The sequence below is a fragment of the Budorcas taxicolor genome, chromosome 18, assembly GCF_023091745.1.
Source record: "Budorcas taxicolor isolate Tak-1 chromosome 18, Takin1.1, whole genome shotgun sequence".
In the NCBI taxonomy this organism is placed as follows: Eukaryota; Metazoa; Chordata; class Mammalia; order Artiodactyla; family Bovidae; genus Budorcas; species Budorcas taxicolor.
This window is the reverse complement of record NC_068927.1, coordinates 37,086,997-37,102,548: the sequence shown is the minus strand read 5'-3', so window position 1 is coordinate 37,102,548 and position 15,552 is coordinate 37,086,997. Positions and strand designations below refer to the sequence as shown.

The window sequence follows — 15,552 nt, the reverse complement described above, 5'->3', positions numbered from 1 at the left end:
GACGCCATGAGCTCCATTTTTTAATGCTGAGTTTTAAGCTAACTTTTTCACTCTCCTCTTTCACTTTCATCAAGAGGTTCCTCAGTTTCTCTTTGCTTTCTGCCATAAGGGTGGTGTGTCATCTGTGTATCTGAGGTTATTGATATTTCTCCCAGCAATCTTGATTCCAGCCTGTGCTTCATCCAGCCCTGCATTTCACATGATACACTCTGCATATAACTTAAATAAGCAGAGTGACAATATACAGCCTTGACACACTCCTTTCCCAATTTGGAACCAGTCTGTTGTTCCATGTCCTGTTCTAATTGTTGCTTCTTGACCTACATACAGGTTTCCCAGGAGGCAGGTAAGGTAGTCTGGTATTCCCATCTCTTTAAGAATGTTTCACAGTTTGTTGTGACCCACACAGTCAAAGGCTTTGATTCCACTAGCTTTGTTCATAATAATGCTTCCTAAGGCCCACTTGACTTCACAATGCAGGATATCTGGCTCTAGATACGTTATCACACCATGGGTCATTAAGATCTTTCATGTATAGTTCTTCTGTGTATTCTTGCCATTTCTTCTTAATATCCTCTGCTTCTGTTAGGTCCATACTGTTTCTGTCCTTTACTGTTCCCATCTTTGCATGAAATGGTCCCTTGGTATCGCTAATTTTCTTGAAGAGATCTCTAGCCTTTCCCATTCTACTGTTTTCCTCTATTTCTTGCATTGTTCACTTAGGAGAGCTTTCTTATTTTTCCTTGCTATTCTTTGGAACTCTGGATTCAGATGGGTATACCTTTCCTTTTCACCTTTGCCTTTCACTTCTCTTCTTTTCTCAACTATTTGTAAGGCCTCCTCAGACAACCATTTTGCCTTTGTGCTTTTCTTTTTCTTGGGGATGGTTTTGATCACTGCTCCTATACAATGACATGAACCTCTGTCCACAGTTCTTCAGGCACTCTCTACCAGATCTAATCCATTGAATCTATTTGTCACTTCCACTGTATAATCATGAGGGATCTGATTTAGGTCATACTTGAATGGCTTAGTGGTTTTCCCTACTTTCTTCAATTTAAGTCTGAATTTGTTCCTTCTGATCTATTCCAGGCAGGTAGAGTCTGTCACCTATGGTTGGGGAAGGGAACAAGAATCTTGACTACCACCTCTATTTCATGTTTGGATCCTACAGTTCTGATAATTTCACATTACTTGGTACATAAGGCTTTCTTAAATTCCTGAAAATCTGTCTTAGAAACTCATGTACTCTGTTTTATTTATACATTATTTAAAAAAATGATTTGAGGCATTTTACAACATACAAATAACGTCAAGAAGAAAGAAATAGAAAATTTAAATAGAAGAAACAGGAAATAAATATATCCCAAATCTAATGTTACATGAATTACTATAATTACTATAATTGAGCTTGATCATGAACTTCCAGGAAGCTGAGGCAAAAAATAATGATGATAAAGTTTTTGTAGGTCTCTCCTTGTCTGGTAAAGTCTACTGCTTAAAATACCCAGAGGAATGAATGGAAACATGGCCTGCAAACTGTCACCTAAGAAGCAATTTTATGAATTCTTAGAAAAAGATAGTTCAAAGTTGATTTTCAAATTCCCCTCTGCATCTGAATAATAGTATTTTCATGTGTTTTTGATGCTAAATGAGAAAGATCCTAGGGAATTCCCTGGTCATCCTGTGGTTAGAATTCTGTGCTTCCACTGCCAAGGACCTGGGTTTTATCCCTGGTTGGGGAACTAAGATCCCGTAAGTCTCATGGTGCAGCTAAGAAAAATTTTTAAAGTAAGATCCAAGAGTAAAAGGGAGGAAGGGAGGAAGCCTTCTTGCATTCTCATTAGAGACTGGCCACCTCACCTTACTTGAAAATGGGTCAAATAGGATGCCTGGAAACAGAGTCAACAAAGAGTTTTGCTCATGTACCTGAATAAGGATCAGCTGAGAATACGAAGTTCTTTTTATATACCGCAGAACACAAAAACATAAGAGTAGAGACTATCATCTAACAGTGCCCCAGCCATGAAAAAACTCCTATTTTACCCATGAAGTGACTTAGTAGGACTGAGTTCTCAAGTACTATTGACTTGAACAAAGCAGGCAAAGATAAGGTTTTATTTAAATCTATATTGTCTTTTCCGCTAGTAAGTAGATAAAAAGCAATTCTTATTTTATAATTGTACAGTTATATCATAAATTACCATGTCTTCAGGGGTATATTCAATTAAATAAAAATATAAATTTAAAAGAGGAGAGCCTGAGACTGAAATCTGATTTAAATAGGACTATTCTTCCAATAGCCTGGGACAGATATCAATGCCATCTTAAGAAAGACCTATATTATAGTTTGAAACAATTTCTCTAAAAAAGTCACTGTAAGTTTCACATACCTGGTTGTGGCAAAGTAATAGTTGCCTACTAAATATCCTTTTTCTGTTTTTCTTAGTAACAGACCCCTATCTTTTTAGGGGTGGCAATGTACTCAGGTTAAAACAAAAGAAAACATATCCAGGTCTTCCCTATATACAAGCATGATCAATGAGATGCAATAAAAGTGTTGGGTAACTTTCTGGGAAAAGCTCTTTAAAGAGGCCTGACTCAGATGAAAATTCTCTCCCACCCTTCCTCCTACCCCTTCTTCCTATTCCTTCTAGGATTACAGTTATGATGGTAAGAGCTCCAGCCGCCACTGTGGATCATGAGATAATCTTGAGGATGAAAACTACACCCTAAAAATAGCAAAGAAAAAACAGAAGGAGCTTGGGGCCCCAATGACTTATGGAGCCACTATGCCAGCCCTAAAATGCCTGTCTGTATATTTCTTTTCCAGAAAGAAAAATTAAACCTCTCGCTGTTTAAGCCACTGCACTTCAGGTTTCTATTACAGGTACTATACATTCCTAACTAATCCACTTGAACAAAACTCTATTGCATTCTCATTCAGAATTTGGCAAAACCTCATTTTATTTGGATATGGATAAAATGGGACATCTGAAAGCAGTCAAAAGTTTTTTTTAAGGAAACTTATCAATCACAATTGTACTGTAATTATTTACTGCCGGCACCCCACTCCAGTACTCTTGCCTGGAAAATCCCATGGACGGAGGAGCCTGGTAGGCTGCAGTCCATGGGGTCGCGAAGAGTTGGACACGACTGAGCGACTTCACTTTGACTTTTCACTTTCATGCATTGGAGAAGGAAATGGCAACCCTTTCCAGTGTTCTTGCCTAGAGAATCCCAGGGATGGGGGAGCCTGGTGGGCTGCCATCTATGGGGTCGCACAGGGTTGGACACGATTGAAGCGACTTAGCAGCAGCAGCTATGAAATTTAAAGACACTTACTCCTTGGAAGGAAAGTTATGACCAACCTAGATAGCATATTCAAAAGCAGAGACATTACTTTGTTAACTAAGGTCCATCTAGTCAAGGCTATGGTTTTTCTGTTAGTCAGGTATGGATGTGAAAGTTGGACTATAAAGAAAGCTGAGCGCCAAAGAATTGATGTTTTTGAACTGTGGTGTTGAGAAGACTCTTGAAAGTCCTTTGGACTGCAAGGAGATCCAACCAGTCCATCCTTAAGGAGATCAGTCCTGGGTGTTCATTGGAAGGACTGATGTTGAAGCTGAAACTCCAATACTTTGGCCACCTGATGTGAAGAGCTGACATTTGAAAAGACCCTGATGCTGGGAGGGATTGAGGGCAGGAGAAGGGGACGACAGAGGATGAGATGGTTGGATGGCATCACCAACTCAATGGACATGGGTTTGGGTAGACTCCTACAGTTGGTGATGGACAGGGAGGCCTGGTGTGCTGTGGCTCATGGGGTTGCAAAGAGTTGGACATGACTGAGCGACTGAAATGACTAGACTGTGGGCTACTGAAAAAAGTTCACATATTTGCGTCTCTATCAACTAGCATGATGCTTGGCTGGTAAATACATGGTCATAAACTTTTGCTGAATTGAATTTTCTTTATGGAAATATGATACCAACCTTAGCAAATATACTCTATTTATAAAATGTTATTCAGTTAATTCAGAATAGTGACTATTTTATTTTTGTGCCATAAATATAAAAATAAATATATTTTCTTCTGAAAGTTATTTCAGGAAAAGAAAAAACAGTCCATTTCAGGATGTTTCAAGATACCTGGCTGACATATTGTTTTCAGGAAGAAGTGGAATTTCCAGAACCTTTGTGCTGGCAATTATTATCTCTTGGCTTGCAGTAGCAACTGTCTTCCCAGTGATTCGATGCACCTGGTAAAATGCATGAGGCCGTAAATATCGGTCGTCTGCTGTTCCAATAAACATCTGTAGATTTACTGGCTTTTCACTGTAGCCCAGGAGCTAATTTGGAAGAGCAAACACAGAAAAATAACAACTTATTATCCATGCATTTTACAGTAAGTTTACAACAATAAGTCTTGTATCATATACTATTGATACATAAAATGTTATCTCAACAGTCAAAACAATAGGTGAACAACCCTCTAAACTACAGAAATATTTTAAGAGTTATAAAATGCTGGGATATATTACAAAGGGATGAGGGGGTTTCAGGGGATTAAAAGTTACATCAACCTAAATTCTGAAAAGCCTTAATAAAGTGCTATGTAGAATATAAAAGAAATGTTGATTCTGTGCTCTAGGCAACATTAACCATTCAGATCGGACTTAAACATCAGCGTATGCGGGAAGGTCCCCTATCAGGCTATTAAAATCAGAGACACTTTTAGTAGAAATGACCTAAAAAGTCCTTTTCCATGTTTCCAACTTAAGAATTTCAACTGACTTTAAAAGCTAGGCTACTTGACTTTCTTTGGTACTCTTTGGCTATTGCCTGGGTTAAAACAGCTACACAGGACGAAGAAGGGTGATGGCCAGGAGGTACTGGAGGTAAAAATCGTGACCACAGGAAAAGAGGCAGTTAAAAGAAATAGCCTAAAGCACTCAGGGTGACTCCTGTGTTCAGTCTGATGGCTGAGTAGCACCCATTGGACCTGCCGTCGTGCAGACAGCAACTATGGTGCTATGCTGTGCTGAGTCACTCAGTCGTGTCCGACTCTTTGCAACCCCACGGACTGTAGCCCACCAGGCACCTCTGTCCATGAGGATTCTCCAGGCAAGAATACTGGAGAGGATTGCCATGCCCTCCTCCAGGGGATCTTCGCAACCCAGGGGTCGAACCCAGGTCTCCCACATTGCAGGCAGATTCTTTACCTTCTGAGCCACCAGAGAAGCCCAACAGCAACTATACACTGCAACAAATATAAAGAATGACTTTGAAAGGAAGGAAAGTTCAAAGTAAAGATACTAGAAACAAATTGGCACATGTAAAAAGAAAATAAGGGAAGGTGTGTTTCCTGTTTTTAAGGCTTTAATCTGAGGGAAAGCCACAGTCCATGCTTCAGTATGGCTGAAACTACCAAAGAAATCTACAGTCTGAAGGGCTTGAAGAAACAAGGACAGAGCCTGTCATAACCTCTAGAAAGTAGAGGCAAATCCCAGAAAAGAGAGCCAGAGAGGGGGTGCTCCAAGTTTTATATATATATATAAATATATATTTATAAATATATATACACACACACACACACACACTCCGCCCAGTTCTTTGACTGACCTGTAAACCATCCATAACAGGACAGACTCAAGCAGCCTAAGGCTAAAATAACTGAAATGAGATAATGAGCTACCACCAAGCACAGGGAGACAGGTTTTACAGGTTGACTCCAACCAAGTTAAGTGCCTGCTTCAACAAAAATATCCAACATTTGTTGGGAGTACATATGGGTGTGCATTTATATTTGATTTGCTGTTTTTCATCAAAGTTGTATGAGTTCTTCACATAATCTGAATATTAATCCCTTGCAGATAAGTGATCTACAAATACTATCTCCCATTCTGCAGGGCATTTTTTTCACTTTCTTGGTTGTGTCCTTTGACACACAGAAGTTTTTTAAATTTTGCCTTTTGCCTTTGTGCATGCTCAGTCATGTCCAACTCTGCATACCTGGACTGTAGCCCACCAGGCTCCTCTGCCCCTGATTTTCCCAGGCAAGAATACTAGACAGGGTTACCATTTCCTACTCCAGGGGATCTTCCCGATCAACGGATTGAACCCACGTCTCTTGTGTCTCCTGCATTGGCAGGTGGATTTTTAACCAACTGCACTACCTGGAAAGACCCTTTTTAATTTGGATGGAGTCTAATTTGTTTCTTTTGTTGCTTGTGCTTTAGCTATCATACTTAAGAAACCACTACCAAGTCCAATGTTGAGAAGATTTTCCTCAAGTTTTCTTCCAAGATTTTATAGTTTTAGGTCTTACATTAGGTCTCTGATCCACTGAGTTAATTTTTGTATATCATAAAAGGCAAGGATTCAACTACATTGTCTTGCTTGTGGATATCTAATTTTTCCAGCGCCATCTGTTGAAAAGACTCATTTCTCCCACTGAATGGTCTTGGAACCCCACCAAAAATTAATTCATCATATATGTTAGAACTTATTTCTGGGCTTTCTATTCTACTTCATTGGTCTTTATGCCAGCACCATACTGCTTAAAATACTGTAGTTTTGTAGTATGTTACAAGTCAGGGAGAGGAAACCCTCCAACTTTATTCTTCTTTTTCAGGATTGTTTCAGCTACTTGAGGCCCCTTGCAATTCGACATGAATTTGAGAATATACTTTTCCATTCTGCAGAAAGGACTGCTGGAATCTGGCTAAGTACTGCATTAAATCTGTAGATTTCTTTGGGGAGCACTGGTATCTTAATTAAGTCTCCTTCCCATGAAAATGGGATATCTATTTTTGTTCCAAGTATACTTAGATTTTATTTTTACTTTATATTTTGTAAACAATATTGTTTAAGTAGACCATTTTTTAAAGTCTTTATTGAATGTGTTGTAATATTGCTTTCTATCTTATGTTTTGTTTTTTTTTGCCTGGAGACACATGGGATCTTAGCTCCTCAACCAGGGACTGAACTTGCACCCTCTGCACTGGAAAACAAAGTCTTAACCACTCAATTGCCAGGCAAGTCCCTATTTTTACTTTATATATGTATTTTAAATTACTTCATATATTTCCATTTAGTTTTCTTTCAGCAATATTTTATAATTTTCAGCATACAAGTCTTATATATTTCTCCTTGGTTAAATTAATTCCTAACTATTTCTTTTAGATGCTATTGTAAGTGAAACCGCTTTCTTAATGTCCTCTTTGGGTTGTCTATCACCTATATGTGCTTCCCTGGTGGTTTATATAGTAAAGAATCTGCCTGCAATGTGGGGACCTGGGTTCGATCCCTGAGTTGGGAAGATCCCCTGGAGAAGGGAACTAGCTACCCACCCCAGTATTCTGGCCTGAAGAATTCCATGGACTGAAAACAGTCCATGGGGTCGCCAAGAGTCAGATACGACTGAGCAACTTTCACATAGAAATACACAGAAACACAGCTGCTTAAGTATGCGTTGATCTCCTGCCCAGAAACTTCCCTGAACTAATTTATTAGCTCTAGCAGCTTTCCTGGGGATTATTCAGGATTTTTAAAGTAGAAGAGCATGTCATCTGTTAATAGAGACAATTTTACCTTTTCCTCTCCAATCTGGATGTCTTTTATTTTTCTTGCCTAATAACTCTGGCTAGAACTTCCAGCACAAATACTGCATTAGCAGTGACAAAAGCAAGCAACCTTGTCTTGTTCCTGATCTTCGGGGAAAAGCTGGCAGTCTTTTACCAGGATGATGTCAGCTGTGGGCTTTTCATAAATGACCCTGATCATGTTAAGGACTTCCCCACTTTTCCTAGTTTGCTTGGGTGTTTTTGTTTTTTTATTGAAAGCTGTTGAATTTTATCAAATGCCTTTTCTGTGTCAACTGAGATGATCATGTGGTTTTTATGCCTTCATTCTATTAATATAACAACTGATTTTCATATGTTGAATCACCTTCTGCATTCTTGAGGTAAATCCCACTTGGTCATGCTGTATAATCCTTTATAAAAAAAAATTTATTCATTTGGCTGCATTGGGTCTTAGTGGTGGCTTGCAGGTGTACTTCCCCTGTAGTATGTGGGATCTCTGTTCTCTGGCCAGAGATCAAAAACACTCCCCTACATTACAAGGATTCTTAACCACTGCACCACCAGGGAAGTCCCTGTATAATCCTTTTAACGTGTTGTTGGATTCGGTTTGCTAGTTTTTTTGTTGAGAATTTTTGTCTTATATTTTAGGGATATTGTTCTTGTAGTTTTCTTGTATCTTTGTCCTTACTATCCTTTCAATTAAAAGATTTTTTCCACATCTCTACTGGAATTCCTTCATCCCTTCACATATTTAGCCCACCTTTTCTACTAGCTAATTTAGCATTTTTATCACTGTTATGTCAAAGTCTCTTTCTGATAAGTCCAACCCAGATGTAGGGCCAGATTTGGGCCACCTCTGGGTCTGCTTCTACTGACTGTTTTCTCTTCACTGTAGTTCAGTTTTTTTTTTTTTAATATATAATTATGTATTTATTGAGTTTTGGCTTTGCTGGGTCTCTGTTGCTACACTGGCTGTTCTCTGGATGCAGTGAGTGGGGGCTACTTTCTAGTTGCAGCGCGCAGGCTTCTTACTACAGTGGCTTCTCGCGGCAGAGCACAGCTCTAGGGAGTGCAGGCTTCAGTAACTGTGGCACACGGGCTCAGGAGCTGCAGCTCCCGGGCTCCAGAGCACAGGCTCAACAGCTGTGGCACACAGGCCTAGTTGCTCTGCAGCATGTGGGATCATCCCAGATCAGGTGCTGAACCCGTGTCTTCTGCATTGGCAGGCAGATTCTTTTTTTTTTTTTTTGGCAGGCAGATTCTTTACCACTAAACCACCAGGGAAGCCCTGGTTCACACTTTCTCATGTGTGTATGCATTGTTTAACATATACTAGACATTTTGTATAAAAGAACTCTAGGAATTGAAGTAGAAAATATTTATCTCCAGAAAGAGGCATGCTATTTTAAAAATTTTTTTTATTTGATCAGGTCACAGTTCTTAAGCTGTCTCAGCTCTACTACCACAGCTTTAGTCAGATTCCTTTGCTTTGGAGTGGTGGTTTACATGGCACCTGGTGGGGAGGTCCATGCAATCTTCACTTCTACTTCTGGACCTAAGTGCCCCGGGAAGAAAATTTGCCAAGGGCACAGTATGATAACATGGACTCCATAAAGTTTATTTTTCAATAAGCACAGTGGAGAAGCTCTTCAAGGCAGTGGAGTTTCTGATGCCCTGACCCCAAGCACTGTCTCTACAAGCTGTGAATGCTGAGTCAGAGTCAGTCATGTTTTCACTAGAGCAAAACTGAGAAGGGTGGCTGGACACTGTTTCAGGCCACATAGCTTTCAAACCTGAGATTTTACGAGCTACTTAATAACATTAAAAGAAATTCTCTTCTATTTGTATATTATGGTTTCGTAAAGTATCCTGACATATGATATCAACAGAGTGCCCAGTACAGTGCTTGGCATGTAGCCAACAAATGTTAGCTATCAGTGTGCATCTGGAGTTTAAGTATGGAATCTAGTCAGAGTTTCAAATTTATTTGATTACTATGTTGTCCTTCAGGTGAGTGTTTTACTCCCTCAGGCTTGCCTATCCCTGGCTTTACACTAGAGTCTGTAACCAAGCAACATGATAATTTATTGATTATCCTCCTCTACCCAGGAAAGGACATGAACTTTTTTGCCTTTTATCAGAAAAAAAAGGATTTGCTCAAGATGGTTTTCAGTCCTGTAACATTTAGAGAAGCAAATAAAGCCTGGACCATTGCAACAGCCTTATAACTGCTCTCCCTGTTCTTACTCTTGCTTGATAGCCTGTTTTCTGTCAAGGAGCCAGAATAAACTTGTAACATTAACCGGATAACTTTACCTCCCTGCTCAGAACTCTCTAGTGGCTTCCTTCCACACTGAGAACTAAATTCAAATGCCCTACAAATATTTACAAGTCCTATGTGATCTGGGCCCTAGATAATCTGCTGCCTTACCTTCTCCTACTCTCTCCCTTCCACAGTCTGTTCTGATCATCCTGGCCTTATTGCATGAACCACTTAAGCTCATTCGGACCCTCAGGAGCTTCACACTTAATATTTATCCCTTTGGAATATTCTTCCCTCTGATCGTCACATTACCTCATTGCTTCAGCTTGCACTCAAAGGTCAGCTCCTCAGAGAAAACCACCCTATCTGAAACATCGTGTTTCACCCCTTTATCCTGTTTTATTATTTTTCATAGTATTTATTACGATTAAAAGTATTTTATATATTTGTTTATATCTGTTTGCCTCAGTACCACATAAGTTTCAAAAAGGCAAAAACTCTGTCTTGTTTACCACTCTATCTTTTCCTCTTTTTATTGAGGATGTGTTATGAAAATATCTATATCAAATGTCACTGCTTCAGCCAGTATTATATAGCTAACACTAAAATAAAGAACAAAGTGGCATGCATTAAATTTTAAGGAATTAGTGAAGACATTTAAAGGCAGAAATTTATTAATCATAATAATATAGGAAATAGGGAACTACATGATAACAAGCAATTAAGGCTCTGTTTAGGAAAGAAAAGACAAAATCATGGAAACCAGCTAAGAGGCTAAAGCACTAAAATCATGTGTACTCAAAATTTAAACAAGGATAGAAGGGAGAACATGAATAGAAAATAGGAATGAAGATGGATTAATGCAATAAATCTTTCTTATGAGACCCTGAAGAGATTTTTATAACTGACTACATATAGAACAATAAAGAGAAGGGAACAAAGAAATTAGAAGTTCTGAGCTTCAGTACGCAGGAGAATGATGGTATCCCTAGCAAATAAAGAAATAAAGAAGTCACTTATTTAGAATAGGTTTGGAGAAAGATAAGGTCATGTCTTCAGTGTTAGTCATGTTGCAGTCAAGGTAATGGTGAGATATCTAGATGGAAATATGAGGCTATGTAACACATACATTCTTTTAGCCTAGCCATAGCGCTACTGCACAGTCACAAAATTATATACTCTACTGTGCTTTAAAAGGATGACTGAAATGCTTTCTGTTTCTTATTCTGACATGATGAGTAGAACGATGACATCATGACAACATGAGTATACACTGTGCAAGTTTCAGTACTCGCAGATCCTGAAACACTACTCAGTTTTAACTCTATCACTGATTTGTACCTCCCTGAGCAGCAGTATCAAATGATCAGAGTGCCAGTATACTCTCTATCTTAACTACTCTGCCACTGTTGCACAAAAAATAGCCACAGACGACTGAGGTGCACTACAGGTATTTAATGCAAAGGGGCCAGAAATCCAAATTCCTATCACTTCATGAGATACTCACTGTTCTTCAAATACCTATCAATGCATGAGATAATCATTGTTTTTCAAAGAGCAGAACTAGCCTGTTCTGTTGCACAGAACTTCAGAATGTCCCATCATGTATATATATTTATACAGAAAAGTTTGTGAACTTGGAACTCAACTCCTTAGAATATATAAATATCACCCAAATCACAGGTTTAACACATAAGAATTTCTCATGAATATAACTGCTATGTAAATTGAAGAAACTTAAGCAAGAGTTGATCATTTCAGAAAATCATGTCATTGTCAGTAATGCCACTCACTTGTGGCATTCAGGCTGCTGATCAACACATCTGCCTTTGTGCCTGCAACACTGTAGTGATGCTGTAGGTACAAATATCTAGCTACTTTATTATGTTTTATACAGTTGTTACCGCTTCCTTTATGGCTCAGCTGGCAAAGAATCTGCCTGCAATGTGGGAATCCAGGGTTCGATCCCTGGTTTGGGAAGATACCCTAGAGAAGGGAAAGGCTACCCACTCCAGTATTCTGGCCTGGAGAAGTCCATGGACTGTATAGTCCACGGGGGTGCAAGCTGACCACTGAAGAATTGATGCTTTTGAACTGCAGTGTTGGAGAAGACTCTTGAGAGTCCCTTGAACTGCAAGGAGATCAAACCAGTCAATCCTACAGGAAATCAGTCCTGAATATTCACTGGAAGGACTGATGCTGAAGCTTCAATACTTTGGCCACCTGATGTGAAGAAATGACTCTTTGGTAAAGACCCTGATACTGGGAAAGATTGAAGGCAGGAGAAAAAGGGGACAACAGAGGATGAGATGGTTGGATGGCATCACCAACTCAATGGACATGAGTTTGAGTAGACTCCGGGAGTTGGTGATGGACAGGGAGGCCTGGCATGCTGCAGTCCATGGGGTTGCAGAGTCGGACACAACTGAGAGATTGAACAGTTGTTACCAAGCCTTTTCATTTTGAAACATAACTTTCTGCTATAATTTAGTTTTCTAAATTTATTTCTTCAATATTAAAGCATTATATTGATATTTCTAAAATTATATTATGTAGGCTGATTATATTATCTTTGCATTTCCATTTCAGATAAATAAAGTAGCATTATAAAATATTTGTTTAAAATTTTGAGAGTGAGGTTGGGTCTGATAAGAGTTGAGAACCACTGGTCTAGAATATTTGCAAGTCAAGAGGCACAAAGGTATTTTATCTTGGACCAGTTTGCCTAAAAGCAAATCCTCCAGTCTCCTGTCTAGGGAACATAAACCTTTAGAAGTCAAGAGGAGTTAGAAGTCTCTCTATTCAAGACACAGACTTTCATCGTGCCTCCTCTTTCAGCCCCATACCACTTTCTGTATAAAACCCCAAACCCTGCCTTCAGTTATTCTACAACCTAGAACTTCTATTTCACGCTCTCTAAAGAATAAATTTCCAAAATTCTCCCAAGGTAAGCCAGTGGTTATTGCTTGGTTATATACCACATAAGAAAGGAAAAACTGTGACGTTTGCTTGTTTTGTAAATCTTCAACTAATTCTTCTGTTTTCAGCCTCACCTCACACTCCACTTTCAGAGATATCAGTGCTTCAACCCCTTGAGCCTTCCCAAAGTTCTTTAGTGTAAAATGATTTCTGGTTCTTATGTAAAATGATTTCTCCAACCAACAAGCTTAAGCTTTAACTGCTTAATGTCTCATGAAGGTAAATACATGTGTTTAATCCAGTATATTGAACTAAAAATTGCAGTTTCCTGTAAATACTTAAATATTGTATATTTAAGAAATCTATTAATAGTAGCTGTGGTATCTTTTTACATCTTGGTATAAACAAGTTAATAAATTTTAAAGCTTTAAATGAATGGAAAATATTCCATAAAATGATAAAATGTCAGTATGATTACAGTAGGAAAAAAAGCCTAAATAAATCACTAACTAAAGAAGAAATAGTAAAAATGAGGGCATAGATGTACGTATGCACACAAATAAAGTTCGATCATTTTTCCCTTTCGGTTTGTACGGAGGCAGATGGGTTAAGTGACGATGCAGAAACAGATTCTTTCACATTTTGACCCAGAGGTGGAAAAATAAAGATAGAGTGTGCAGATACACTTTAACTAAATTAGTTCATTTAATTCTAAACCTCCCATGGAATTTTTGCCATTTTCTTTATAGATGAAGAATCTGAAGCTAAGAAAGGTTAAGGAACTTCCCCCAAATTCATGGTTAACCATCCTCTCTGCTATACTTACTGCTTTTTCATGTTTAATCCTACATTGAACAAATTACTCTATGGAACCAAGTGTTCACATAGTGGAAGAAAAAGTAACAACTTTACCACTTGCCCCAAAGTACTGTGAAGAGGACAGCATCCATTTTGTCATCTCCAGAGCCTAGTATAGCACCTAGCATGTTACAGGCATCTAATCATTGCTGAATGAATGTATTTTGGAATGAGAGAGTACAATTTGGTGGAACAAAATGACACCAGGTTAGTCAACAGAATTATTTAAATAAGAATTACAGCCACTAAAGTGATTACTTTAAATGAAGTAGTAAAATCTAAAATAGAAAATATAAATTAAAAATTTTATTACTAACTATAAAGTTACCCAAATATCACATAACATACCAGTAAGTACTATTCAACATATTCCAAAGTATGCCAGTCGTATTAGATGACTCATATTAATACCAGTTTGGCAAAGACATAAGCCACCTGTCCTTTATATTTGATAGTAAAATGAGCCAGTGATGGAGGAAGGTAATCAGGCATATAAAATTTCAAAGGGAACATATTTCATAATACATAGTTCAGCCAACATCTGCTCCAAGCATATATACTACAGCATAGGAAAAACAGGGCATCTTGTTTGCATTTTAAGGATTTTAAAAGAACATCAAATTAATTAGACTATTATCTGATCCCATCCCATTTGTTACAGGAAACAAATTATTGTTACTGTTAACACTACTCTAAAATCTTTCTTTTAGTATCAGGACACTTCTCTTCAGATCACCTTCTGGGCTGTAGAAGAAAGTAAGCTGTCTGTTATGATTCTGTACGTTTCCATAGCAAAGGTCTGTGTGTGCTTAATTTAACTAAAGCTGGAGGGTTAAAGCCTGAAGGTCACTACAGGACAGACTAGAGCAGCTTCAAAAAGAGGAGTTCTATTATCAGTTCTGCTACATTACTTGGAGGGAGGGGATCTGAATATATTAATATTAGAAACATGATATACAATGTAGAGATGCTAAAAATTCAAAACTTCCATAATATCAACTGCTTAAAACTGTAAATGTGCATATACCAATATCATATAAAAAGTCATTACCTGGAAACGAATCTTAGTATCTAAGATGAGTACAAAGTCTAGTTATGGAAAAAAATACTATAATCTCCATCTTAAATTTCAGTAACATTTAGGGTAAGACTCAAAATATTTACTCCTTTATAAAATTTATCACTGTATAACAAAGTATGTGTCTAGTTTTAAGCAATTTTATCCCATATGTAGATTCAAGTAACCACTGTAACAGTCAGGATCCAGAACTCCTCATTACCACAAAGGAATGCTCTTGTGCTACCCCTTTATATTCATAATCTTCAACCAGTTCCTGTTCCCTGGCAACCACTAATCTAGTCTCCATTTCTACTAACAGTGTCACATATACAAATGGAATCACAATATTGTAACCATTTGAGACTGCAGCCTGGCTTGCTGCAGTCCATGGAGTTGCAGAAAGTCAGACACAAATAAGTGACTAAACAACAACAAATACTTACTGAGCATTTATTATGTTCTTTACATGCAACATTTCATTTGATCCCCCTTAACTCTTAACTAGGTGTATTATTATCCTCATTTTAAGAAAAAGGAACCAGAGGTAAGGTTCCATCCATAATTAACCTCTATCACATCACAGATTAATCTTATCTACAGAAAGTGTCAGGCGCTCAGTCATGTCCGATTCTTTGTAACCCTATAGAGTGTAGCCTGCCAGGCTTCTCTGTCCATGGGATTCTCCAGGCAAGAATACTGGAGTGGAAAGCCATTCCCTTCTCCAGGGGATCTTCCCGACCCAGGGATTGAACCCAGGTCTCCCACACTGCAGGCAGATTCTTTACCATCTGAACCACTAGGGAAGCCCCTTCTCTACAGAAAACTAACAATTCTACCAAAAGAAAACAAAAACTGCTGTAGATA

General features: G+C 38.3%; 1 protein-coding gene across 3 annotated transcripts in view; it reads right to left on the bottom strand.

Moving 5' to 3' along the window:
• Positions 1–15,552, bottom strand: part of NFATC3 (nuclear factor of activated T cells 3) — a 92,898-nt gene that overhangs the window by 38,277 nt on the left and 39,069 nt on the right. For all 3 annotated transcript variants that reach the window (XM_052657007.1, XM_052657005.1, XM_052657006.1), the window contains exon 4: positions 4,152–4,351. In XM_052657007.1, coding sequence (XP_052512967.1) covers positions 4,152–4,351 — 200 coding nt within the window. The remainder of the gene's footprint in view (positions 1–4,151; positions 4,352–15,552) is intronic.